Source organism: Mesocricetus auratus, unplaced genomic scaffold, assembly GCF_017639785.1.
Source record: "Mesocricetus auratus isolate SY011 unplaced genomic scaffold, BCM_Maur_2.0 Super-Scaffold_100023, whole genome shotgun sequence".
NCBI lineage: Eukaryota > Metazoa > Chordata > Mammalia > Rodentia > Cricetidae > Mesocricetus > Mesocricetus auratus.
In genome coordinates this window covers 4,204,961-4,230,545 of record NW_024429204.1, presented here as the reverse complement: position 1 = coordinate 4,230,545, position 25,585 = coordinate 4,204,961, and the positions used below count along the sequence as shown (strand labels likewise).

At 45.5% G+C, this 25,585-nt stretch overlaps 1 protein-coding gene across 8 annotated transcripts in view; it reads left to right on the top strand.

The window, feature by feature from the left end:
• Ubr5 (ubiquitin protein ligase E3 component n-recognin 5) overlaps positions 1-25,585 on the top strand; it is a 101,299-nt gene that overhangs the window by 25,947 nt on the left and 49,767 nt on the right. For 6 of the 8 annotated variants that reach the window (XM_013115282.3, XM_040730504.1, XM_040730502.1 and 3 more), the window contains exons 2-14: positions 4,437-4,481; positions 5,013-5,094; positions 5,510-5,586; positions 6,348-6,467; positions 8,318-8,507; positions 8,648-8,807; positions 9,366-9,515; positions 11,818-12,029; positions 19,503-19,619; positions 19,703-19,813; positions 20,741-20,895; positions 21,593-21,710; positions 24,915-25,099. In XM_013115282.3, coding sequence (XP_012970736.1) covers positions 4,437-4,481; positions 5,013-5,094; positions 5,510-5,586; positions 6,348-6,467; positions 8,318-8,507; positions 8,648-8,807; positions 9,366-9,515; positions 11,818-12,029; positions 19,503-19,619; positions 19,703-19,813; positions 20,741-20,895; positions 21,593-21,710; positions 24,915-25,099 — 1,722 coding nt within the window. The remainder of the gene's footprint in view (positions 1-4,436; positions 4,482-5,012; positions 5,095-5,509; positions 5,587-6,347; positions 6,468-8,317; positions 8,508-8,647; positions 8,808-9,365; positions 9,516-11,817; positions 12,030-19,502; positions 19,620-19,702; positions 19,814-20,740; positions 20,896-21,592; positions 21,711-24,914; positions 25,100-25,585) is intronic. The other 2 variants (XM_040730503.1, XM_005072641.4) reach the window with 1 other exon arrangement.

The following is a 25,585-nucleotide window of genomic DNA, read 5'->3' as shown; positions in this document are numbered from 1 at the left end:
AGAGGTGAAGTGGGAAGTATTTGCCTCTGTGTCGACTGATTTGCCTATAAAAATGACATGGAGGCTGGGGATGGAGCTCGGCTGGTTGATTCATTTCCCGGCACCATATGAATCACATGTGGTGGCGCACATCTGTAATCCCACCACTCAAAACAGAAGGTGGGTGCAGGTGGGTCCCCAGCCTGGGATCCATGAGAGTCTGTTCAGACAACAGTAACACCCCCTCCTACCCCAGTTAACACGAGCAGAGTATCTGAATGCACAGTTCAGATATGGAAGCCTGAAGGTGGTGCACGGCTCTAACCCCAGCACTCAGGAGGCAGAGGCAGGCGGATCTCTGTGAGCCTAGGACGTTAATTAATTATGCCCCCCCTTTTATTATTTTCTTTTAGTCAGGGTCTTGTTATATACCCAGCTGTCCTAGAACTCAATCTGTAGCTGGGACTGGCTTCCCTGAGTGTTTAGATCATAGCCATGCCTCACCCAGTTTTAACTATGGGTTAAAGAAACATTAACTGTTTCATTTGCTGTGAAACAATCTTGCTTTTGCACCTGGCTAGTCTCAAACGGGTTTTGGCCCTCCTGCTCCTGCCTCCCGGTGCTGGGATTGCCAGCATGGTGCAACCATGCTGGACTGTGGAGAGTGTCCTTTTTTGTACAGGTTACCTGCGTGGATAAAACTTGACAGCACAGATGTGAAAGTCGGGACAACTTTGGAGTTGGTATTCTTCAGTTTTGTTGTTGCTTTTGAAATGTGGGTTCCAGGGATTAAACTCATGGCATCAGGCTTTTGTAGTGAGTGACTTTACCCTCTCAGCTGTCTCACTGACCATCTTTGTGTTTTGAGATAAGGCCTCAGAGTCTCTGGGGGTCCAGAACTCACTGTATTGTAGTCCAGTGAATTTACAAAGAGAGTTTGGGGTAAAGGTGTGCACCACCAGGCCCAGCTTCACTGGCTCTCTTGAACTGTGAGTTTCAGATGAAAGGATTTAACTGACTGATGCAGGACCTGTTTTCTCTGCTCTTGAGGTTGAGTAGTTAATTGTTTTCTAGCTCCTTAGCATCCCCAAAGCTTAGTTTAGTTCCATAAGCATCTACCTGAAACCCTGGGGAAGCCACTGGGGCGTTTACTTTTCCAATTTTGAAGGAAGTTTTGACCATCTCCCCTAATTTGTCTATTTTTGAGCTAATAGAAAAGACGTGGTAATGAGAAAAGAGTTTTGTATGCCAGTGAACAAATGTGTCTTTTGTGTGTCACTGCTGTGGTGAGGGGGAAATTAAGCCTTAGCCCTTTGCCACACTTTGACTCTAGTCTGGGGGAGTTTTGTGTGTTCTTAGTGAATATGCACAGCCAGAGTTCGGCCTCGGCTGCAGGCCTACTGAAGGCTGCTGTCACTCTGTGGACTGAAGGCTGCTGTCACTCTGTGGATGGACTGAAGGCTGATGTCACTCTGTGGATGGACTGAAGGCTGCTTTCACTCTGGACTGAAGGCTGCTGTCACTCTGTGGACTGAAGCTGCTGTCACTCTGTGGATGGACTGAAGGCTGCTTTCACTCTGTGGATGGACTGAAGGCTGCTGTCACTCTGTGGATGGACTGAAGGCTGCTGTCACTCTGTGGACTGAAGGCTGCTGTCGCTCTGGTGTGCAGTCCCAGTCTATTTTGTCTTCATTTCCTAGTTAGCTTTTGAATTCCATTGTACATTACTCTTGTATTTAACCTTGTTTTGAAACAGAAATGTCTCCTATAATAGAGCAAACTGGAATTTAGGGGAAAAACTTGATTCCCCCCAGAACCAAGGCAACCTGTTAATGAAAGCAAACACACCACCAGGCTAGTAAAATGAGATTAGTTTTTCTGGTGGTGGCGGTGGAGATTGCACGACTTTTTGCTTTGGTTGGGGTCAGTTATTGCACAGGCTTGTCATTGTGTGTGCCCTAGTAGTGCGCCACTCGACAAAGTCAAGACTACTGGTTCTCAGGCACTCACTGCAGTAATAGAGCATTTACCCATGGGTGCAATGACTCTGTAAGCTCTCTAGGCGTCAGAGCCCCTGGAACTGGAGTTACAGACAGTTGGGAGCCACCATGAGGGGGCTGGGAATTGAAGCCGGGTCCCCTGGAAGAGCAGCCAACTGCTCTTAACTTCTGGACCACCTCTCCAGTCCCTCTCAGCTTATTTGTATAAAAATTCTTTCCAATTTTTTTTTTAAAGATTAGACAGTTGTTTAGGTAACTTGAAGAAAAGAATTCTTGAGCATCTCTGGGTATATTGTATATGATAAAATTACTTCTTTAGGCTGATCACATTTTGTATTAATTCCGGACAGTGTCTTTGAGGGAAACAGAAAAATTATGATGGACAGCATAAGTTATTATCTCTCTTATGTGGTTCCGGGAGAGTTCTTTTGGGATTGTGTACCCATGTGTATACCAAAGGTTGGCATTGGCTGCCTTCATCTACCGCGCGCGCGCGCGTGTGTGTGTGTGTGTGTGTGTGTATACAGTCTCTATGTAGTCAAGGCTGTCCTGGAGCTCACTATGTAGACCAGTCAGGCCTCACATTCACAGATCCTCCTGCCTCTGCTTCTGCCTCCCAAGCTCTGGGATTAAAGGAGTGAGGCACTCCATATTTTTGAGACTTGGTCTCTATTGAACGTGGCTCCTGGTTTCTTCTCTATTTGGGTGTCGTGTGTCTCTGCAACCCCCACCCCAGCACTGGGAGTAATGGGGTGTGCTGCCAAGCCTGGCTTTTATGTGGAGTGGGGGTCCAGACTGAGGCCCTGATGCTTGTGGGGCAGGCACTTCCCCCTGAGCCCCCTGCTTAGTCCAGAGCTCTTTCTCTAAGCATGTGCAGAGCTTCCTGTGGACACAGGCGGTGTCCTTGCAGACACGAGGTTCCATTCAGCTCATGTCCCCTAGTAGGACCCAGGCTGTCCCTTCAGGTGGTCCCTAGGCTTGGGCAAAACTCCATTGAGGTAAATTTTCACATCATGCTTCCCAGTTACTTTCATTTCCTAATATCCATGTACTTTCAAAACCCCAATAAGGTTTCACTGTGTAGTTCTGGCTGTCCTCAAACTCATTGTGTAGACCGGGCTGGCCTAAAGTCACAGAGCTCTGCCTGCCTCCGTTACACCTGGGTTAAACTGCAGGTTTTTGTTTGAGACAGAGTTTCTCTGTGTAACCGTCCTCCTGGCTGTCCTGGAACTCCCTCTGTAGACCAGGCTGGCCTTGAACTCGCAGAGATCTGCCTGCCTCTGCCTCCTCAGTGTTGGGATTAGTGCCGTGCACCACTACCAGCTGGCTAAACTGCAGTTTTTCAAAATGAGTTTTCCGTTTGGCATTTGCTCAGGAAGCAGTTTTGCTGCTGGTGTTTGTTACACAAACTAGAATGTGGTTAATCCTGGAGTTGCTGATGGGTTAGAAAGGGGGAGGAGTTCTTTAATCCATTTGGACTTAAGTTTTGTGCAAGGCGATAGACGTGGGGTCTATCTGCAGTCTTCTACATGCTGGCAACCAGTTATGCCAGCACCATTTGTTGAAGATGCTTTCTTTTTTCCATTGTATAATATTAGCTTCTTTGTCAAAAACCAAGTGTTGATGTGTGTGTGGGTTAATATCTGGGTTTTCTATTTGATTCTATTGGTCTACCTGTCTATTTTTGTGCCAGTACCAAGATGTTTTCAGGACTATAGCTTTATAATAGAGCTTGAAGTCAGGGGTGGTGATGCCTCTAGACGTTGCCTTGTTGGACAGGGTGGTTTTGGCTATTCTGTGTCTTTTGTTTTTCCATATAAAGTTGAGAATTGTTCTTTCAAGGTCTGTGAAGAACTGTGCTGGGATTTCAGTGGGGATAGCATTGAATCTGTAGATTGCTTTAGGTGAGATTGCCATTTTTACTATGTTGATCTTACCTATCCAAGAGCATGGGAGATCTCTCCATTTTCTGGTATCTTCTTTAATTTCTTTCTTTAAAGACTCAAAGTTCTCACTATACAGGTCTTTTCACTTGTTTGGTTAGCATTACCCCAAGGTATTTGTGTAAAGGGTGATGTTTCTCTGATTTCTTGCTTAACCCTTTTATTATCTGTATATAGTAGGGCTACTGATTTTCTTGAGTTGATCTTGTATCCTGCCACTTTGCTGAAGGTATTTATCAGTTGTAGGAGTCCCCTGGTAGAGTTTTTCAGGTCACTTATGTAAAGTATCATATCATCTGCAAATAGTGAAAGTTTGACTTCTTCCTTTCCAATTTGTATCCCCTTGATCTCCTTTTGTTGTCTTATTGCTCTGGCTAGAACTAACAGTGTCTCTTGTGATTGCTCTGTGTGTTACTGTGGGGATCAGCCCAGGACTTGTGCGTGTCTGCCAGAGCCATCTTGCTTATGCAGGGCCAGTTCCAGGGTTATTAACACTTGGCTTTTGTGTTTTAAGGTTACGGGAAGTTTCAGAGAAGCTGAACAAGCACAATTTGAACAGGTAAGACTTTAAGCACATGGGTGAATGTGGTAAGCATCTGCCCTAGCATGGAGCTGCAGGGTTCATTTTTAAAAACATTAATTGGTGTTTTGCCTGTGTAAGGGGGTGAGTTCCCATGTGGGTGCTTGCTGGGAATTGAACCTGGATCCTCTGGAAGAGCAGTCAGTGTGTTTTAACTGCTGGGCTCTGTCTTCAGCCCCAAAGGATTCATTTTTATGTGATTAGATTAGTTTAAGAATCCTCTTCTGCGGTGTGGCCCTGGCTGTCTTTGAATACGTGGGTCAGGCTAGCCTCTAACTCCCAGCACAGAGATTGCAGGATTAAAGAAAGCTATATGTCGCCGCCACATCTTTTACTCTTACCATCAAAGTTGGGATGGTTTAAGTTATGGTTTCCATAATGCTGTATTTTAGACAGTTTGGCGTGCCATGCAGCTGCACTGATATGGTAGGCATTACACTGTATTTACTGCTTTGCAGTTCAGTTCAGGAGTCAGTTCACTTTATTTTCAATGCTTTTTCTTTTCCCTAGCCACCCGCCTTTGAATGTCCTGGAGCAGGCTGCTATAAAACAGTGCGTTGTAGGACCGAATCACGCTGCCTTTCTCCTGGAGGTAAAGTCTTCCCCATGAGGTAGACAACCGAGAAATGGAAGTCATGCCCACCTGCGTCAGCGCTTCCCTATAGTCAAGGGAAACGGGGTGCGTGGAGGGGTTTCCTGATGCCCAGTCTCTTTCCGCGTAAACTCACTGGCCCAGAGACTGGGGCGGAAATGATTTAGTGAGCCTGGAAGCGAGTTCAGAAGAACTGCTGCGCAGTCACTGTGCACAGAGCGCTCACCCTGAATAGCCCTGTCCTGTTCCGAGGCTTTCCTGAGCCTGCGGTACTCGGTCATGTTCCTCAGCCCAGGCCTGTGCTTCCTCTCGGGTGCCCTTGTCTTCTGAGTTGACAGTGATAGGCAGAATCTGATTACGGAATAAATTGAAACTAGTGTCTTTTCAGAATTTTACATGTTTTCTTTGCTTTTAGGATGGCAGAATTTGTAGAATTGGTTTTTCAGTACAACCAGACAGACTGGAATTGGGTAAACCTGATAATAACGATGGGTAAGATGTCTTTTTTTCCCCGTGTGTGTGTGTGTGTGTGTGTGTGTGTGTGTGTGTGTGTGTGTGTGTGTGTGTGTGTGTGTGTGAGAGAGAGAGAGAGAGAGAGAGAGAGAGAGAGAGAGAGAGAGAGAGAGAGAGAGAGAGAGAGAGAGAGCGCGCATGCATGGTGTTTTGGGAGTCAAATCTGAAGCATAGTATATAGTAGACAGTGCTTTACCACAGAGCTACATCCTTATCTTGGATTTTGTATTTAATGCAGTACACATTTAACCCTTAGGAGGTATTTCAGAAAAGCAATGTTTTGATCTTGGTTATCCTCATGATAAAAAAGGCATGAGAGGGAAATGACTTGCTGGGGTGGGAGGTTTCAAGGCTGGTCTTGAAGGTGTGCTGGTGTGTTCACTGAAATGACCATGCAGGTCATGTCAACTCAGTCTGAAAGCAGTCAAGTTTTTTTTCCTCTTCAAATTTTGGTCTTTAAAAATTATAGTGTATTAAAGGATGCTTCATAAGATACAACTTCTACTTGATTGTTTCTTAGAAAAACATGATCAATTGTAAACCGTAAAGAAAATTGCTATTTACCATTCATTTCTATTTGAAATTGAGAGCAGTTTCTGCTAGTGTCAGCTGCATGTTTTAGTAGGAGTAGCCCGACTGTGGAGCAGGTCGTCATTCTACAGGGGAGGTTCTAGCCTTGGCCTCGCCTCCCCCAGCAGCCTGCGCTGTTGGATGACCCGTTTATCTCTTGACTCTCCTAGGTCAAAGCTGAACAGCAGCTCAGGGGCAGGAAGGACTTCCAGGCCTGGAAGGACAAGTGACTCCCCGTGGTTTCTCTCTGGTTCTGAGACTCTGGGCAGGCTGGCAGGCAACACTCTGGGGTAAGTGGTGTCCAGTTGCAGGCATCTCTTCTCTGCCAATGCCTGTGAGCGCCTTGTGCTGTGACGATCATGGCAGTATTGTCTACCCCACACAAACTAATTGCAGAATCTAGATTGCTGACCAGTAGACATGCGAGACGTCTAAAGTGTCACTTAATGGGGTTGTATCATTTGAAAATTTAAAAAGGTTTTGTATTCAACGGCAATCTATTGTGAATTATTTTTCTGGGGGAAAAAATCTAACATTTCTTTTTGGTATCCAAATATGGTAGTGCTTTTTAAAAAAAAATTTAAGCTCATACCATTTTTTTGTGAAGTTTATATACTGTCAGATTAAAGAAGCTATTTGTAAATTCTAAGCATGTGTTTTTATTCATTTTATGCTTTGGTTCTTTTTTGGAATTTGGGACAGTGTATCTACATAGTTATAGCTGTCCTAGAACTCACTCTGTGGACCAGGTTGGCCTTGAATCTACAGAGAACCACACCCAGCTATACTTTGTGTGTGTGTGTGTGGGGGGGGGCCCGGGGTTTGATTGGTGTGTGAGCATGCCATTCCCACCCTGGCTATCCTGGAACTACTTCTGTAGACTAGGCTAGCCTCGAACTCAGAGCAATATGCCTGCCTCTTGTCTCTGCCTTAATTATGGATAAAAGGAATTGCACATTCAGTACCATCTTGTAAAACTAAAACCAGCACTATGTGCTTAGCGTAGCATATTCATCTGTCTAAAGCCCACGTTGGTTAGAAGAATGTTTAGGGTGTGTTTGAATTCTGACAGGTTAAACAGAGTGGGGAACCCCAAGATCTGCTGTAGCAATGGTTACAGTAATGGGCAACTAAACTGAATGCAGGGTTCCCAAAACAGAGCTAGTCAGCTGCCAGCTGGTACTGTGACACTGAATTGAAACTATGCTACTAAATTTAAACTGATGGATGACCTCTTTTGGTAGGCAGATAGATACTCCTTTTTTTTTTCATGACGCCTGTTTATATACCTCTTGACATTTAGTTTGTGATGCTTGTTAAGATGGACATATGTGCGAGCTTAGATAATATCATCCCATCAGATTTTTAGCATTCCTTGCTTAGGGGGAAATGGTATGCACTACTTGGTAGAAATAGCAATTCATTTCTTTTGTGTTCATTCATTGGCCACATGGATTATTAGCCAGACTGGGGCATTTTTAGATGAAATTAGTGATTAGATTCACACAGTAAGCTTCAAGTGCCTCTTTCACAGCTGACTGGGACATAAAATCACTCTGCTTGCTACATTGTTTTAGACTGATTGGTGTAGTTCTTCCACTTTTCACACATGTGTCTCGGTGTGTGTGTGTGTGTGTGTGTGTGTGCGCGCGTGCGTGCGTGCGCGAGCGTGCGTTTGTAGGTGTGGGTGTGCGAGCACTCCTGTGTGTGGATCCTAATGGTACATGCCACGCCTCTTCCCCAGTCACTCCCTCTGTAGTCCTGCAGCAGGGCACTGAACTGGGTGTCGCCTACTTAGTTGGGCTGGCTGCCAAGAAAGTCTGGGGTCCTCCTACTTAGGAACTTAACTATCTCCTCAGGCAGATTTTGGGTAGGGTCTCAGGATGTGGCCCAGGCTGGACTTCTGTCTCCTGAGTGTTGGGATTATAGGGAGATACTATGATACCCACCTCTGTATGCAGGTCTTCAACAAAGATGGAAAGGTTGTTGTATTTATTGTTTAAAACTAAATTTATATTTGCATATTATAAGTTTAGACAAAGCTTGTTCCAGAATTCTAACTAGGTAATACAAGAGTGAGACTCAACATGACTTCTTGGAGTGAATTGTTTAAAGACTTTACAAACTGCCCAATATCTAGGAGCCGCTGGAGTTCTGGCGTTGGGGGAAGTGGAGGAGGCTCCTCTGGGAGATCATCTGCTGGAGCTCGGGATTCCCGGCGACAGACTCGAGTCATTCGCACAGGGCGGGATCGGGGGTCTGGACTTCTGGGCAGTCAGCCCCAGCCGGTTATCCCAGCCTCCGTCATCCCTGAGGAGCTGATTTCACAGGTGGGCTCTTTCAGAACCTTTGCTGCAAAGGCAGGAGGGGGAGGTTGAGGATGGTGGGACGCATCCCCGTAGTCATGTCTGTGAAGAGTTGAAAAATGTGGCTTTGAAATCAGCATAGCACTATCCTTTGTTTATTTTAGGCTCAGGTTGTTTTACAAGGCAAATCCAGAAGTGTTATTATTCGAGAACTTCAGCGGACAAACCTTGATGTAAACCTTGCTGTAAATAATTTACTCAGCCGAGATGATGAAGACGGAGATGATGGGGATGACACGGCCAGTGAATCTTACCTGCCTGGAGGTTGGTACCTTGAGCTTACACTCCTCTCCTGCCCGCTGCTCCTCTGGCTGAGGACTGGGCCTTTAAAAGTATACCTGGTGGTTATGTCTGGGTTTTGGAAAGTGGTGGATATTTCTTGCCATACAGTTGATTATAAAGTGCCTTTTAAGGGAAAGTGTTTTTGTTCAGTGGATTTGGGCTTGATCCTAATTAAGACGTGATTGTATTAATGGATTCATCCCTAGCCGACATGTGGGATGTTGTTTGATGATGTCATTACTGAACATTGGTACTTTCTGAACTGCATTTATAGTTTGTATTTTGTTTCTGTAATGTTGTTAAGTATCTTAAAGTAGTCTGTAATTTAGTGAACAGAGCCTGTAGCAATTATGCATGTTATGGTCCTTAAGATTTATGTTTATAATGTTAACATTATTTCCTAGATCTTGAGATTTTTTTTGTACTCTGTTGAAAATAGTCCCTGATTTTAATATATTTTAATTCTTAATGATCTTTTAGTGGTCTACAGATACATTGTCTGTAGCTGCTTCATTTATGTCTGTTTGTGTTTATTTGTAGAGGATCTTATGTCTCTTCTTGATGCTGACATTCACTCTGCCCACCCAAGTGTCATTATCGATGCTGACGCCATGTTTTCTGAGGACATTAGCTATTTTGGTTACCCTTCTTTTCGTCGCTCATCACTTTCTAGGCTAGGCTCATCTCGAGGTAATTTTGCATTTATTTCTTCTTGTTTGTGGGCTTGTTATGTGGAAAGATAGTGGTAAAGGCATCTGTCTGAGCTCAGAGTATTGCAGTCGGGTGAAGTCATTACATGTCAGTGGACTAGGGATCCTTGGCTTCAAAGCACAAAAATATTTCAGAGAGGGCCTTATATTGTATAGCACATGCCGAAGTCTATTTTTACCTAGTAAGATAGATTTCCATCTAACTAAAAGCAGATTTCTAGTTCACAGTAGCATCCATCATCATTCAGGGAAAAAAATCTTAACTTGTTTGAAAAAAAAATAGTCATGTTCATTTTAAATGCCGAGTAGATGTAAAAGTGAAATATGAAACACTTAGCAGGCAGGACTGACCAGTATTAAATGCGCAGATATCTGTTTATACAAGCTTAAAATCTTTTTGTTTTTTTTTTTTTTTTTTGGTTTTTCGAGACAGGGTTTCTCTGTAGCTTTGGAGGCTGTCCTGGAACTCACTTTGTAGACCAGGCTGGCCTCGAACTCACAGAGATCCACCTGCCTCTGCCTCCCTAGTGCTGGGATTAAAGGCATGCGCCACCAACGCCCGGCTCAAGTTTAAAATCTTTACAAGGCATATAGTGCAGATTTTGACCCACTTAAGCCAACCTCTAGTAGGCACATGTAAAACTTATACTCTGCAACTAAAAAAATTTTTTTTTGCTTTCCAGAGTTAAAAACTGCTTGATTTAAATAATAGAGAAAAAGCTGTAATTAGCAATAGTCAGGAAACTAGGAAAGATGCCGAGTTCTGTTAAGGATGACCTTGCTGCAGAAGTTGAGTCTTTATAAATCTCCCACCTTTGTGGGTGACCGGTTCACACGGACACGGGTAGCAGCTGCAACTGCGTTGCTTTCAAAAGAGCAAGTGTGGAATTTTCAAACACTTAATGTTTTGACATTAGTAACTCCTGAGTTTCTTCAGTTCATTCTGTGTAGATACTTTTAGTCTGAATTGTGTGAAATAGCTGGTACTCAACCACTTTTGACTTGGGCACTGTGGTAGTTTTTGTTTTAGTGGTGTTGGGGAATTGAAACCAAAGCTTGTCACGTGCTGGGCAAGTGGTTACCTAGAGCTGTATGCGCAGCCTCAGATGCAGCAGTTTCCTGTGGCTCAGCTATTAAAGTCCTGAAAAGGGTAGTTTTTACTGCGTTACTTACTTTTCCAGGACACGGTTTCTTTGTAAAGCTCTGACTGTCACTGAAGTCAGAGAGTCACTTTCCCCGGCCTCTCCGAGGGCTCCACACCTGGCTCTTTTGACTGTCACACCTGAGGTGTGACTGTGTGGCTTTAGATAATTTGAGGCCAGTTTGAAGGACAGTACAGAAAGACTCTCTAGAAAGCCCCGCCCCCACACTGTCATCTTCTCAAGACATTTTAAATGACTCACCTATAAAGTCCATGCTGTAAATTTACCTTTCACAAGGACTTGAGTTTTTACTTTATCCTGATGTATTTACAGTTCAGCCTATTAGCGTTGGTGTGTGTGTTTTTTGTTTTTGTTTTGTTTCTTCATTGAAAACAACAAACCTTGAAGATTTGTAAAAAATACTCTTGGTTTGTGCCGAGATAAAACACCGTGACCAAAAGTGGTTTAGGAAGGAGGAGGAAGAGGTTTATTTCAGTGTACACTTCCATGGCACAGTCTGAGGGAAGCCAGGAGGAGGAGGAGCCAGTGCACCCCGGAGGGAAGGAAGCTGCTGACTGGCTTGCTTCACAGGGCTGGCTCAGCCACACCTGTCTGCTTACAGCGCCACCATGGGCTGGGCCCCTCCACACCAACCACTCTTCAGGAAAATAGCATGGGCTAGTCTGGTAGGGTCGCTTTCCCAGTCAGTGTGGTTTTTTCCTAGATGACTGTCAAGTTGACGTAAAAACTAGCTTACATGTATTTATATATGAATTCTAGTTTATAAATCAATGACTCTTATACTAAGTATTTCTAATGATACAATATGAGTTTCATATGAATAATAATAATATGGATGAAGTAATAATTCCAGACTATTTAAATCCAAAAACACAAATACGAAATGAAATTATTTTAGTCTACAATCTGCTCTGGAAGCACCAGGATGCCTCACAATATACTAGTTTATAGTTGTCCCCAGTCACTTGAAGGGTTACTGCCTGAAGCTTCGTGTCAGCCTGATTAGCCGTTGCTTGTGTACGTTTTGAGTATCTGAAGTGCTGTTAGCTGCGTCCTGCAGGGTGTGTACTAGAGAGTGGCTTACTTTTATCCCACTGGTGTGACCCCATTGCATACCAGTTCTCCTTCTTCCCTTAGAGAGAGACTCGGAGCTTTTGCGGGAGCGGGAATCTGTCCTACGTTTGCGGGAACGGAGGTGGCTCGATGGAGCCTCATTTGATAACGAGAGGGGCTCTTCCAGCAAAGAAGGAGAGCCAAACCCGGATAAGAAGAGCACGCCTGTCCAAAGTCCTGTGTCCCTGGGGGAAGATTTGCAGTGGTGGCCTGAGAAGGTATTTGGAGAAGGGTTACACTTTTGAGTAGATTGCTAACACCCTCCCCTCCACTGAAGGGTCTCTGTGTGGTTATTGTCATTGTTTGGGACTCTTGAGAGTGCTTGTCTGCTAGAGCATTGCCCCGGCCGTGCGTGCACCACGTGTGCAGTGGTGTTGCTGCTGGTGGAGTGAGTCAGAGAAACTGGGGTGATGGTCTCAGTAACCCCTGAGCACGTGTCCTCCAGGATACCAGAGAAACTGGGGTGATGGTCTCAGTAACCCCTGAGCACGTGTCCTCCAGGACACCAGAGAAACTGGGGTGATGATCTCAGTAACCCCTGAGCACGTGTCCTCCAAGACACCAGAGAAACTGGGGTGATGGTCTCAGTAACCCCTGAGCACGTGTCCTCCAAGACACCAGAGAAACTGGGGTGATGGTCTCAGTAACCCCTGAGCACGTGTCCTCCAGGACATTTTTCCTGGTGATAATTATTTTAATAATTGTTTTAATAGCCGGGAGGTGGTGGCGCACGCCTTTAATTCCAGCACTCGGGAGCCAGAGGCAGGCGGATATCTGTGAGTTCGAGACCAGCCTGGTCTACAAAGCTGCACAGAGAAACGCTGTCTCAAACAACAACAAAAACAAAACAAAACAAAAATTGTTATAATCTTTGGTAGAGATTTACTTTGCTAAATTTGAAATGCCAGTTGGACCCTAGTTCCTGCATGCCAAGCTCTGGTTGTTGATGCAACATGCATGTCAGAACAAGATGAAGGCTCTGTGTTTGTGGAGTTAGATAACTGCTGTTGTCTGACAGTACGTTGTGACAGACCCTTTGACGGCTGCGACAGTAGTGGACCGAGCAGGCCACATAAGGACAGGAAGTGAGTCTGATGCACCTAGGGCTTGTTTGTTCACTTGGTGAACAAATCCATCTCTACCACAGCTTAATTCTGTCTATGGCGTGTGTTCATGGCCTGTGTCGCACTGTCTTAAGTGGTTAATTTATTTTCAAAGGCTTCTTTAGAAGTCTGTGGCCTTCACTCATTAAGAAACTATACCCTCTTTTCTCCCCTAATTCTGCAGATAGTTGAGTGGGACTAATTGTTTTTGGTTCTTTGGTTGATTGGCTGGGTGGTTGGTTTGTTTTTCGAGACCGGGTTTCTCTGTGTAGTTCTGGGACTCTCTGTAGACCGGGCCGGCCTAAAACAGAGATCTGCCTGCCTTTGCCTCCCAAGTGCTTGAATTAAAGGGACTAATTAATTAATTAAGGATAAATAAACTGATCTTTTGGTACACACCTCTTATGCTATTGTTTGGGAAGGTGAGACAGGAGAATCGAACTCCAGACTAGACTGGGCCACATGAGACCCAGTCTTGAGCAGGGGAAAAGGGTGTGTGTGGGTCAACTTAGAGGTTAACCACCAGCAGATGAAGAGAACTGACCTCAGTTTACTCTTAATTTGTTTGAACTCAAATTTGGGGGAATATTAAACCTCCCAGATTTATGTTTTCCGTAGTTATTATCAATCTTAATGCAGTTAGTATATTTTTTGCTACTTAGCTCATGTGGGAAACTTGAATGCAGGAGGGGCCTGTCTTTGGATTGTTTTTTATTGGAAGTTGACATACTTTTCCTTAATTGTGTTCTTTTAGTTATCAATGGTGGAAACATGCCCGGTTCCTTGTCTTTGTGGTAGTGTTCAAACCATGCAGTACTTCTCCCTCCTCCCTCCTCCCTCCTCCCTCTTCTCTCCTTCCTTTTCTTCCCTTTCTCTTCTCCTCGTTCTCCCCATCTCTCTCTCCCCTTCCTCCCGCGCCTTCTCTTTCCTCTCTCCATGAAACCACGGGGTTGACACCATTGTTCAGTAGCTGTCACGTCTCTTGCCTGGGTTGTTTCCACCCGATTGTGAGTCCTGAGGGAGGGGAAGGAAGGCTTGGAAGGGTTGAAGGAAGTCAGCGTGCTACATAGGCAATAGGATTGGGATGCACTTGGTGGCTGCCACACTGCCATCTGCTGAGAACTGGGCTGTAACGAGGATCTGGGAGTCCCAGCTCAGGACAGTTGGGCGTGTTGTGTGTAAGCTGACCCTTGAGAACCAGGGCACATGGGAGCTTGGCTCCACCATTGTGTTCTGATCGCTGCTAGAGAGAGGCCTTTGCTTTGCTAGATAGTGGGACTGTATTGATCACTTAGGCTTTTTCTTTTTTGGTTTTTTGAGACAGGGTTTCTCTGTATTGTTTTGGAGGCTGTCCTGAAACTCACTCTGTAGACCAGGCTGGCCTCAAACTCACAGAGATCCGCCTGCCTCTGCCTCCCGAGTGTTGGAATTAAAGGTGTGTGGCCACCACTACCTGGTACATTATGTTGATAGGATAGTGTGTTTTTATATTCTTAGTTTATCGGTGTATGACAAGGTAGTCTTACTTTTGTATGTTACAGTTATTGGAGTTTTTATAGCTTGTGTATGTCAGGTATTCGCCTGCATGCATGTCTGTGTGCTTTCTGCTTGGTTTCTCTGGGCATCGGAAGACGCGCTGGAGCGTTGGACGATGCTGTCCTTGAACCTGGGTGCTCTTAGGAGTAGACAGAGCTCTCAGCTCCCGAGCCATCTCTTCAGCTCTGTCCTGTTATTTGCAACAGACTTAGCACCTCACGTTGACAGAAGACTTCCTGTCTCTGACATGCATGTAGCTTGTTAGTGGAATAGTCAGCAGTGAAGCCAGAGCCTGGTAGGCTTCCTAAGCAGGAAACAGTCCTCGAGGCAAAAAATTAATATAGCTCATTTTAATTTCAGGGAATTACCTAACTCACATTCTGTAATTTTTTATACTCATCTATTTACTTATTTATTGTGTTTATTTCTGTGGGTAGGTGGGTGCTGTGGCGTGCACTGTACATAGAGGTCAGTGGACTTAACACTGAGGAATATGTGTGCAAAGGGGATGAAGCCACCTTATAAAGGGTGTGCACTGCACACATCCACACACACACACCCACACCCCCACCCCCCCTACCCCCACACCCACACCCACACACACCCACACCCTCAGACACACACACACACACACACACAGACACACACACACAGACACACACACACACACACACACACACACACACACACACACACACACAAGCAAAATCTGTTTGTCACAAAAGGGATAGCTTAGAGGAAGTCACGCTACGGGAATCAGTTCCAAACATAGGCTGTGTGATTTCATGTAAATGTGGAGTCTTCAGAAAGGAAAAGCCAGAGTACAGTCAGGTATCCAGACGGCGTGGAACCATGAGGTGAACGGTGTAAAGCAGCTGGCAGCTGCGCATGCGTGGCGTAAAAGTCTAGAAACGCACTTCCCCTGGAGCAGTCGGTCAATCAGTAGATGTCTGCTGCCTCAGTTACAGTTGTCTGAGAGGAGTGTGGCTTTCCTGGGATGTGCTGGAATGTCCAGTTGGAACCTCAGAGGTGCAGTGACTCCCACATGTCCACGAGTGAGCTCAGAGGTGCAGTGACTCCCACATGTCCACGAGTGAGCTCAGAGGTGCAGTGACTCCCACATGTCCACGAGTGAGCTCAGAGGTGCAGTGACTCCCACATGACCACGAGTGAGCTCAGAGGTGCAGTGACTCCCACATGTCCACGAGTGAGCTCGCCACGCCCGGCAGCTTTGCCTTGGCTCTGGTAGCACACACTTTGAAATTGAAAGCTTGAGCTCCCAGGAGGGCATTGTGGTGGCTTCTGTCTGTCTGTCTGTCTGTCTGTCTGTCTGTGGATACAGAAGGGATTGGCAGGGCAGCACGTATTAGCAGTGTGTCCCTTACCAGCCTGGATGTTTTCAGATAGTTTAAGAGGAAGTGAGTACGTGTACCCCTACCTAACCCTAGCCCTAGCCCTAGCCCTAACCCCGTGGCCTGCCATGCTCCTTTATTTTCAATTCACTAACCACTTATTCCAACCCCCTTATCACACCATGTGCCCTCCAGACTGTGTCACTGTCCCCTTATATACCTCCACCTCCAGCTCCCGTGACTTCACTAAGGAGCACTACACTTTGAAATCCAGTGTCCAGGTATACCTGCAGGACCGTGTGTGCTGTATCTGTCTCTCTGAGTGGCGGTGAGGGGCTGACCTGTGACCCCTGGCTCTGCATTTGGTATCAGCCTTATGTGCTATGGCAGCGCCCTTACTAGCCGTGTTGCTTCATCTTTACCATGGCTTTCAGTATGGGAAGTGGAAACTTGTTTATTGATATTGGGAATTTCTAAAAAATGTCCATAGAAGTTTACTCTATTCAGGCATGCCTGTGATCCCAGTACTCAGGAGAATTGCATGTGTTCAAGGACAACTTGTGTTTCAAAGTGAGTACCAGGCAAACAAGACAGAAACAAAGTTTACAAAGTGTGTAAGAATGTGTGTGAGGACCGCACACCGGGAGCACCAGAAAGGACACCGTTAGGAGAGAAGAGATGAGGTGCAGGAGCCCCGCCGGCCAAACGGCACTGCTGCTCCTTCGGTCATGGCGATATGGCGTATTTAGCGCTCAGTGACATTTCTGTTCCTTCCCTGGGCTGGTGATCGTCCATAGCAGATTTTCAGGTTCTGATCAGCCCAGGTGGCTCACCTAGGACATGTCCTGGTGAAAGAACAGTGGGCTGTCATGGATGGATGTCACGTTTATTGGTTTTTTTAAATGAATAAATCAGCTCCAGGGAGTCTTGTCATTGTGTTTTTATAGTTAGGCTGGGCTGACTTTGACAGCATTTATGGAAGATGTTGGGGTTCAGGTTTATGTGTTCACTGTGCAGTTGGTTGGTGTGCCTTCGCTCCATGCCGTGTGTCATGCTGGCCCGCAGTGACCCAGCTCCAAGGAGCTCATTGAGGAGCAGGCGCAGCAGTGTGATGTGCTGGCCTCAGCATCAGTGCGGATCGAGTGGGGGCGACTGATCCCACATGAGAGGTTGGAGAAGGGCTTCACGGAGGATCTGACCTCTAAGTTTGTGATGTAAAGTGGGCATTGAGCGCAGTCACGCTTAGACTGAGTGGTGAGAGCTCACGGTCTGTTTGCAGAACAGTGACTACAGATCGCTGCTGCCTTTGAGGGAGAAGTGCGAGGCTGGAGACATCGTCCATGTCTGAAGTCAGCTGCCCAGTGACCCAGGGTCCTCAGGGTCGACAATTGTTGGGATGGGGTTGCTCTCGATACATACAGGAAAAGGAAGAGAGCATCTAGTTAGCTGTGAGCATGTTGTAGGATTGTTGAGCAGAATGAGAAGACCTTAGCAAGTTACTCTCCCCTGGCTGCCAGATTGCTGAGTGGAGAGGGCTGCCAGGTTCCTCTGATAAGTGGTGGGTGACGGGCCTCACTAGTGGAGGCCTGTGAGAACCACAGATGAGGGTGGGCCTTGTAGGAGAGATACTTGGATACCCACAGACTTGGGGTGTCTCAGTATCCATGACTCTCTGAGAAGCCCATACTCATGCTTTTTCTGGGTCGTGCCCCCCCCCCCCCCCGCATTCCTCTCCTTATGCTTTAACTGATACTGAAATATGTTTATTCTATGCCAGCTCTGGATCTTTCCAGAGTCCTGCAGGTATACCTGGACACTGGATTTCAAAGTGTAGTGCTCCTTAGTGTAGTCACGGGGGCTGGAGGTGGAGGTATATAAGGGGACAGTGACACAGTCTGGAGGGCACATGGTGTGATAAGGGGGTGGAATAAGTGGTTAGTGAATTGAAAATAAAGGAGCATGGCAGGGCACAGGGTAGCTGTGTAGCCCAGGCTATCCCCGAGCTCTCAATCCTCCTACCTCAGCATGAGCACTTAGAGGTGTGTACTGGCATACACGGCTGGCATGTAGTGTTTGTGGCAAGCAGATGGATAAACATAGAGTGTCCACTTGGCACTGGGATTACCATGTATTCGCTTCAGTAAACTGGTACGGTGAAACAGCCTAAGTGAGAGGCTAACCACGAGGCGCACTAAGGACAGCCTAGTTTGAAGGGTTGTTGTGGGAAAGGGGTACAGGAGGGGCTGTGTTCAGTGTGTGTGTCTGTGTGGCCTTCAAAGGAGGTAGGAGGTCTCTCTGGAGCTGGAGGTGGTAAGAGATTAGAAAGGGGCTTTGGTTATGTGACACAGAGGTGGAGCTGTGCAGGGAGCCAGCCTCTGGGAGCTGTCATCACTTGGGTGCATAGAAGGTGAAGTGGGGAGCCGCGTTGTCATGGCTGAATCTGACTAAGCACCTGTTTTACAGTAGGTCCTGTGCTGGGCATGTTGCAGATAGGTTCACACCCCTCCCAGATACTTGATAAAATATGTTCCTTTGTGATGTGAAAAGTGTGTTTAGAGAAATAGCAACATCAAGCTGCTTTAGGAGGCGGACTTAGATTTTAGACAATGTCATTCCATTATATTTAAATTTGTTGTTACTGTTTTTTCTTCTTCTTTTTTTTTTTTTTTTGAGAAAGGGTCTCTCTTTGTACCCTTGGTTGTCTTGTGACTTGTGATCTGCCTGCCTTTGCCTCCTAAGTGCTGGAATTAAAGATGTGTGTCAGCACTGCCCGGCCATTGTATTACAGTTTAGCTAAAGGGTTGAGAGGAGAGGAAGAGATAGAGAAGGTAAGATGTGGCCCAGCTCCTGCAAGGAAAGGGCGGTGGTCTTGTGGTGCCCGTGCCTTACGGAGTGAGGATTTGGTGACTAAAGAATGAGAATTTCTGATGGTGTCACTGATGCCATCTGTAAGGTGACTTGAAGCAGCTGGTGCAGATGCAGTCAGATTGAAGTCGGGGTGTGTCTTATATATTCTGACTAGTGACCTGTGCTGAGAGCCCTGACAGATACCCCAGTTAGCTAAGCCAGCACTGTAGCTGAGCTGACCAAGGAAGATTCCGTAAGTGCAAGTTTATGCTTCTTACAGTCATTGCCTGTTTTGTGTCTAGTCTGTTACATGGTTACGTGTCTTTCCCCTTAAAAGTTAATGAAGCTTCACCTTAAAAAGCTGATAGATAGGCCATTGGGTTCAGCAGTTTGGAAGGGTCTCACACTCCCCTCCCCCTTATTCAGCACACTTCCTAACCCTAACCCTGTGGACTGTTCGAGGTTACAGTAGCAGAGAAGACCTTACATTTGTCTCAGATGGGGTGGTGAGTGTTCTGGGCTGTGTTCTGGGCTGAGAGCTGAACTTGAGAGTTGGCGAGAGTGTCCTAGCATAGATTGAGGAGAGGGCACGCATGGATTATCTGAAGTGGACGCAGAGACGGCAGCAAGGATAGTCGTGCGACATCCTGTGGATGTGCTTCTGCAAACAGGAAGCTGAAGACATATCGTGTCCACTTGGCACTGGGAAGGGAGCCGTGGGCTTATCGGTCTTGAGACTGTGCTTTATTTGCTTATGAGAGCATTCGAGATTTGTAGGGATCGAAAGTGGCCTCTAAACCGAGGGATGTGGCAATTTTTGTATTCATGGTTTTGTTTTATTTTTACTTTATAGGATGGAACAAAATTTACCTGCATTGGGGCTCTGTATTCTGAGCTTCTCGCTGTCAGCAGTAAAGGAGAGCTTTATCAGTGGAGATGGAGTGAGTCCGAGCCTTATAGAAGTGCCCAGGTACTTGTTATATCTAACCTGGAGTTAGTGACTCTACATAGCAACATAAGAAATGGTAATACATTTTTCTTCTGCTTTCAAAGAATCCTTCATTACACCATCCACGAGCAGCATTTTTGGGGCTGACCAATGAAAAGATAGTCCTCCTGTCTGCAAATAGCATAAGAGCAACTGTAGCTACTGAAAACAACAAGGTAGGAACCAATCTGCATTGACGACCATTTATTTAATGATTAAAGTTGTGGCGTGCTTTCTCTGACCTTTTTCGTCTTCATTAACATTTACAATAATTCCATTTTTGTTAGCTGCTTTATAGTGTTGTTTAACTTTGAAGCTGTTTACAGTTGCTTAGTATAGCTCATGTGGGCGCATGGCTCACATTGGAGAATCCGTTCTCTCCTCACTGTGTGAGGGTCCGGTGGGTGAACTTTTAGCCCATCCTGCTGGTTGGCATATGTGTTTACAGTGGCTTTCTACTGCTAAGGAAGAAGAAGCACCCCAGGGAAGCCAGAAGGGGAGTTGCTGAGAGGCAGGCAGGGGAAAGGGCGCAAGAGGCCGGGCATGTCGGGGTGCTGTGGCTGGAGACGGCCATGGCTTTAAAGCTACTGAACTGTATTACAAATTCTTGGTGGCCCCGTGCCTGTACTTGTGTCATTTGGGGTGCTGAAGCAGGGAGGTCACGAGTTTGAGGTCAGGCTGGATTGCAGTAGAACTTGTCTCCTTCTCCCTGTCCCCAGAGAGGAGCACACGTAGTCTTGGCTAGTGTCTTAGAAATGGTTGGGATTTGAGTTACTCTTGAAGAAAGTGTTGGAGTGTTTTTCACGTGTGTGATGAGTGTTTTGCTGACTTGCACATGTGTTGATGTACCCTGTGCATGTGCCTGAGGCCATGTGTGTGGTGGCCCTCCATGTGACCCTCCGTGTGGGTGGTGGCGGCTGAGCCTGGGTGTCTGCAAGAGCAGCAAGTGCTCTTAATCACTGAGCTGTCTCCAGCCCCAGGAACCTTTTCTGCACCCTCTGCTTTTGTAGTGCTGAACTCCAACAAACGCTTCAGACTGGGAGCTGATAGAATGTACTGTGTCTTGCCTCTTTTCCTTAAACCTCTACTGTTGTTTTCCTTAGGTTGCTACATGGGTGGACGAAACTTTGAGTTCTGTGGCTTCTAAGTTAGAGCACACGGCACAGACGTACTCTGAACTTCAGGGAGAGCGGATCGTTTCTTTACATTGTTGTGCTCTTTATACCTGCGCCCAGCTGGAGAATAACTTATATTGGTGGTGAGTGTCTTCCACAGAGTATTCTTGTCACATAGAAAGAAAGCAGTTTGGAAGAGAAGAGTACCGCCTCGAGGTCATTGAAAAGGTAGTGCTTTGTAGAGACATGAATTTCCCTTTGGAGCAGTTGCATTTAAATAGTAAGAATAAATTTATGCAAACAGTATACTTAGCAAACATGTTATCACATTTCATGAAAGTACAAAGTGGAATAAATTGTACCGACTCCCACATTGCATAGGTGATTACAGCTAGTATTTGCAGGTGGTTTTAATCCTTCCTTCTGAACACATACACATACTTCAATTTTACACGAATTGCAAATTTTGGGACATTTTATTTTAAAATTTCATTGCATGAAGTTTTTTCTTTATATTCATATGTTAATAAGGCTCAACATTTACTCTTTGTTGTATTTTCAGGGGTTACCAGTAAATTTGTATCATCAAAAGTAATTATTTGTAAGAAAAAGTTACTTTCCGTAGAGTTTAGTCTTAAAGATTTAATGAAGCTGGTTCCAGTTATTTGTTAATAAGGTTACGAACAACATGAAGTGAAGCTGTAATTGCAGATTAATACTGCTCTGAAATAAAACAATTGGAGAAGCAATGTACCTGCAATGCTAAGTGACTATAATTTCAGACTTACTTAATGATTTTTTTTTGCTGTCTTCTTGACCAGTCTGTGGTTTTCTTTTCAGGGGTGTTGTCCCTTTTAGTCAAAGGAAGAAAATGTTAGAGAAAGCTAGAGCAAAAAATAAAAAGCCCAAATCTAGTGCTGGCCTTTCCTCCATGCCAAATATCACGGTTGGGACTCAGGTGAGTGGTCGGAGTGAGGCCTGTCTGTCTAAATGGCCTCCCTTCCTTTCCTGATGAGCAGTCCCTGTGGACAGGCATTTTCCAGTTCGTCAAGAGTAACTCAAATGCCTGTGTTCTTGTATGTATCCGTTTCTAGGAGCCACGTTACTCTCCTTTCTGCACTCAGATAACTGTAGATTCTAGTCTTGTGTTTGTGTGTGCTTTTCCTTCATCGACCTGGCTTTAGGAACTCGTTAGTACTTTTCCAGTAGAGAGAACCTGGAGTGACCCTTTCAGGAATGTTAGCTCAGGTTGTCCTAGTGACAGGGCGGGGTAAGGCTGTGGTTGATTGTCAGCCCAGGCTGAAAACTGCTCTGTGGGGTATTGTCAGTAAGACGCTCTGAGATGGTATGCTAGAAAATGATTTTCTAATGCTCTAGTGCTTTTCCAAGTGCTGAGGCTCCTGCAGGACCTATGTCCCTTTCATTCTTCAGCCGTTTATCTCTGTGCAGTGGATTATCTCTGAATGCCTCAGCCAGAGGATAGCAAGTTGAGTGAAGGAGAAGATACTAAGAGTTTAGTCAAATTGAGCTATGGAGGTGTCTCAGCTTTCTGCTAATCTGATGGCCTGATCTTGAATCTTGAGACCTACAGAACGGGAGGAGTGAAATAGCGTGGCTGAGTTGTCCCTAACTTACACCCTCAACACCAGGGCACATGTGTACACACAAGTGTGTGCACAAACACCTGTAAAATGATTCTGAGAGGGCTGGTGCGAGAGATGAGTGGTTAAGAGTGCACTATTGCAGAGAATCTGTGTTCAGTTTTGAGCATTCTTGTTGGGCCGTTCACAGCTGCCTGCCTGTAACTCCATCTCCAGGTGATTGGTCGCAGTCCTCTGGGTCCTGCAGGTACCTGCACTCGTGGGCACGCACGCACGCACGCACGTGCACTCTCACAGACGATTGCACTGATATTTTGACTATTTTTCAGTTCAGGTTTTGTTACTGTCATATGAGTTAGGTATATACTTACTGGTTATTAAGGTTATTAAAATGGGATGACCTGGGATCAGAAGGACCTGATGGAGATTTATCTGCTGTGATAAATTCATTCCTTATAAGTGTTGGAATGAGAGCAGGCTCTGAGAGCTTCAGGCCCTAGGACTTAGGACAAACGCGGCCCTTACAGTGTGGTGTGCTGGCTGGCCCCGCAGCGCTCCCAGCTCAGTCGTCCTTGTCCCTCCTAGTCATGCTTGACCCCAGCTTCAGTGCACTATATGGACATACTGTGAGCAGGGGAGGTGAGAAGGAAGGTTCTATGACTTGGTTTTAGCTTAAGAGCTTTTATTTTATGGGTTTCACTACTTTCGCCTGTGCGTGCACATTACATGGCATGTGTGCCTGCCTGGTGCTGGAGGAGGCCAGGGTAGGGGCTGGAGTTACAGTTGGTTGTGAGTGGTCATGTGGGCATCGGAAGCCAAACCCAAGTCCTCTCTCGGAGCAGTGTGTGTTAATTGTTGAGAGCCTTCTCTCCAACCAAAAGGATAAGTTTTAAACACCATAGACTGGTAACATTGCTGAAGGATAGACCATATCAGAGTGCCTCGAGGTGCAATTAAGTTTTTGTTTTGAAACTGGAGGTTTATGGAGTCACAGAAAAGAAAAGCATGGTTTGCTGTCAGAAAGAATAGTTGGTTAGCTCCATCTGCACCCATAGATCCTAATAGTCCGTCTGTATTCATCTTGTATGAATTGAGTGATCTGCTGACCCAGACTAGGATTTATTCCTTGTCTGCAAGTGCATTTATTGTGATAAGGGCTAATAAGTAATTTCAGTTAATGCTAATGCAAGTTTGAATCTCCAGTAAATTTTTTTGAATATTTTTTGCTCTCTTTTCACTAGATTTTATTTTATTTTTTGAGACAGGGTTTCTCTGTGTGACCACCTTGGCTGTCCCGGAACTCGCTCACAGAGAGTCACCTGCCTTTGCCTCTCTAGTACTGGGACTAAAGGCGTGTGCCATCACTGCCTGGCAAAATTTTACTTTTTCAAGTGAAGCAGAAATGTAGTTTATTGAGGAAGGTTTGTGGGACTGCCTTGAAAGTTGGCTTGCAACTTGCTTTATAAAAATTGGGCTGGGCTTAAACTCACAGAGGTAGATGCTCCTCTCTTTGCCTCCTGAGTTCTGGGGTTAAAAGGAGGCACCATTATGCCTGACGCTGATTTTCATATGACTTTAAGTAGGTACAGTTACTGAGTGTTGGGTAGAGAGACATGTAAGAGAAGGTAGGAGCATGCCCCGTAGTGGCTGTTTTGGCTGTGGTGGAAGGCGGCAGACTGGACTGTTTTTCCTGAAAGTCTGGCTAAAGCCTTTTTCCAAGTTTGCCTTTGAGACCTATAGTTGATGGTATGTAATTGTCTTGGGGAGAACTAAGTCACTATTATGCTATGCCCGACAGTGTGCAGCTTTCTTTCAGCGTGGGTAAGTGCCACAAACCTGGCTTTTAGAGCTTTGGTGTGTAACCTTATTGTACAAGGTCCTTTAATGTTCATTATCCTTAAGCTAGCAAGTGAGAAATGTACAGGTTATTGACACTTGAAACTTGTTTAAGCCCCTGATGTCACGGCCTATATTTATTTATTTGCTTATTTAGGAATCTGACTTTGCTGAGGCATTTCTAGGCCTAAGCTGTCACACCTGCTTCCTTTAAGTTGAAAGATTACAGTGCACACTGAATGAAGCGTCTGAGGAAAGCATCCATAGAGACGCTTTCTGATAGAGACAGGTATCAGCTAGTCCTTCTCAGGAAAGCATCCATAGAGACGCTTTCTGATAGAGACAGGTATCAGCTAGCTCCTGAGGAGCATCAGAGTTAGGAAGAGATAGCGCACAGTGGCCTGGAGTAGAGAAGAACGTAGTAGTAGTCCCTTCACATTTTAGTTGAAGTGTTGTGCCATTTCCAGTTTTTCCTGTTGTTTCTGCTGACTTGTCCCTCAGTGGAACAGCTGACCCTGACCGCGTGAGTCTTAAGGATGTGTGTCTAGCAGACACGGAATCTCTGTTGATTAGAAGTAGGGTCTGATGATTGGATGAGGTTCAGTGAGCCCTTGTTGAGTGGAGGCTTGTGTTGGAAAACATAGGAAGCCCACTGTTGCAGACGTTTGAACTGTTTGTCATTGTTTGCTGTGTCACCTTGGCTGTGATTTTCTTTTGTTTGCTAGGTGTGCTTAAGAAATAATCCTCTTTATCATGCTGGAGCAGTTGCGTTTTCAATCAGTGCTGGGATTCCTAAAGTTGGTGTCTTAATGGAGTCAGTTTGGAATATGAATGACAGCTGTAGATTTCAGCTGCGGTCTCCAGAGAGCCTGAAGAGCATGGAAAAAGCCAGCAAAACCATCGAGACAAAGTGAGTACCGCGGCCCTGCTGTGTGTGTGAACGTGGCCATCAAGAGTTTGCATCAGGAAATGGGGAGCTGCCGAGCTTTGCTTGTGTGTGTGTGTGTGTGGAGCTGGGGGAGAAAGGCAGCAGGTGCTTTAGTTCATGGCTGAGCCGGCTCTCCAGCTCTCAGTAAGGCACACACTTGACATGGAGCCTTCTCTTTGTGTGGTCTTTGTTTCCCTTCCTCCTTTTTGTCATTAGCTCGTGTTCTTTGCAGGTGTCACATAGCTCTAACATGTTCTACCTAGAGCCTTTAGTCTGATAAAAACATGTTACTATTATTACATGGAAGAGTGTTTTCTTTTTCGCTAAATTTTGGTACATTGGAAAATGATGTGCTTACACTACATATACAGGTGTTCATATGATTATAAATTTTATAAATTCATCAATATAACCTCTGACATTTTTTCTGATGTTACATACAAGTGCACGCTGAAACTCAGAAGCACA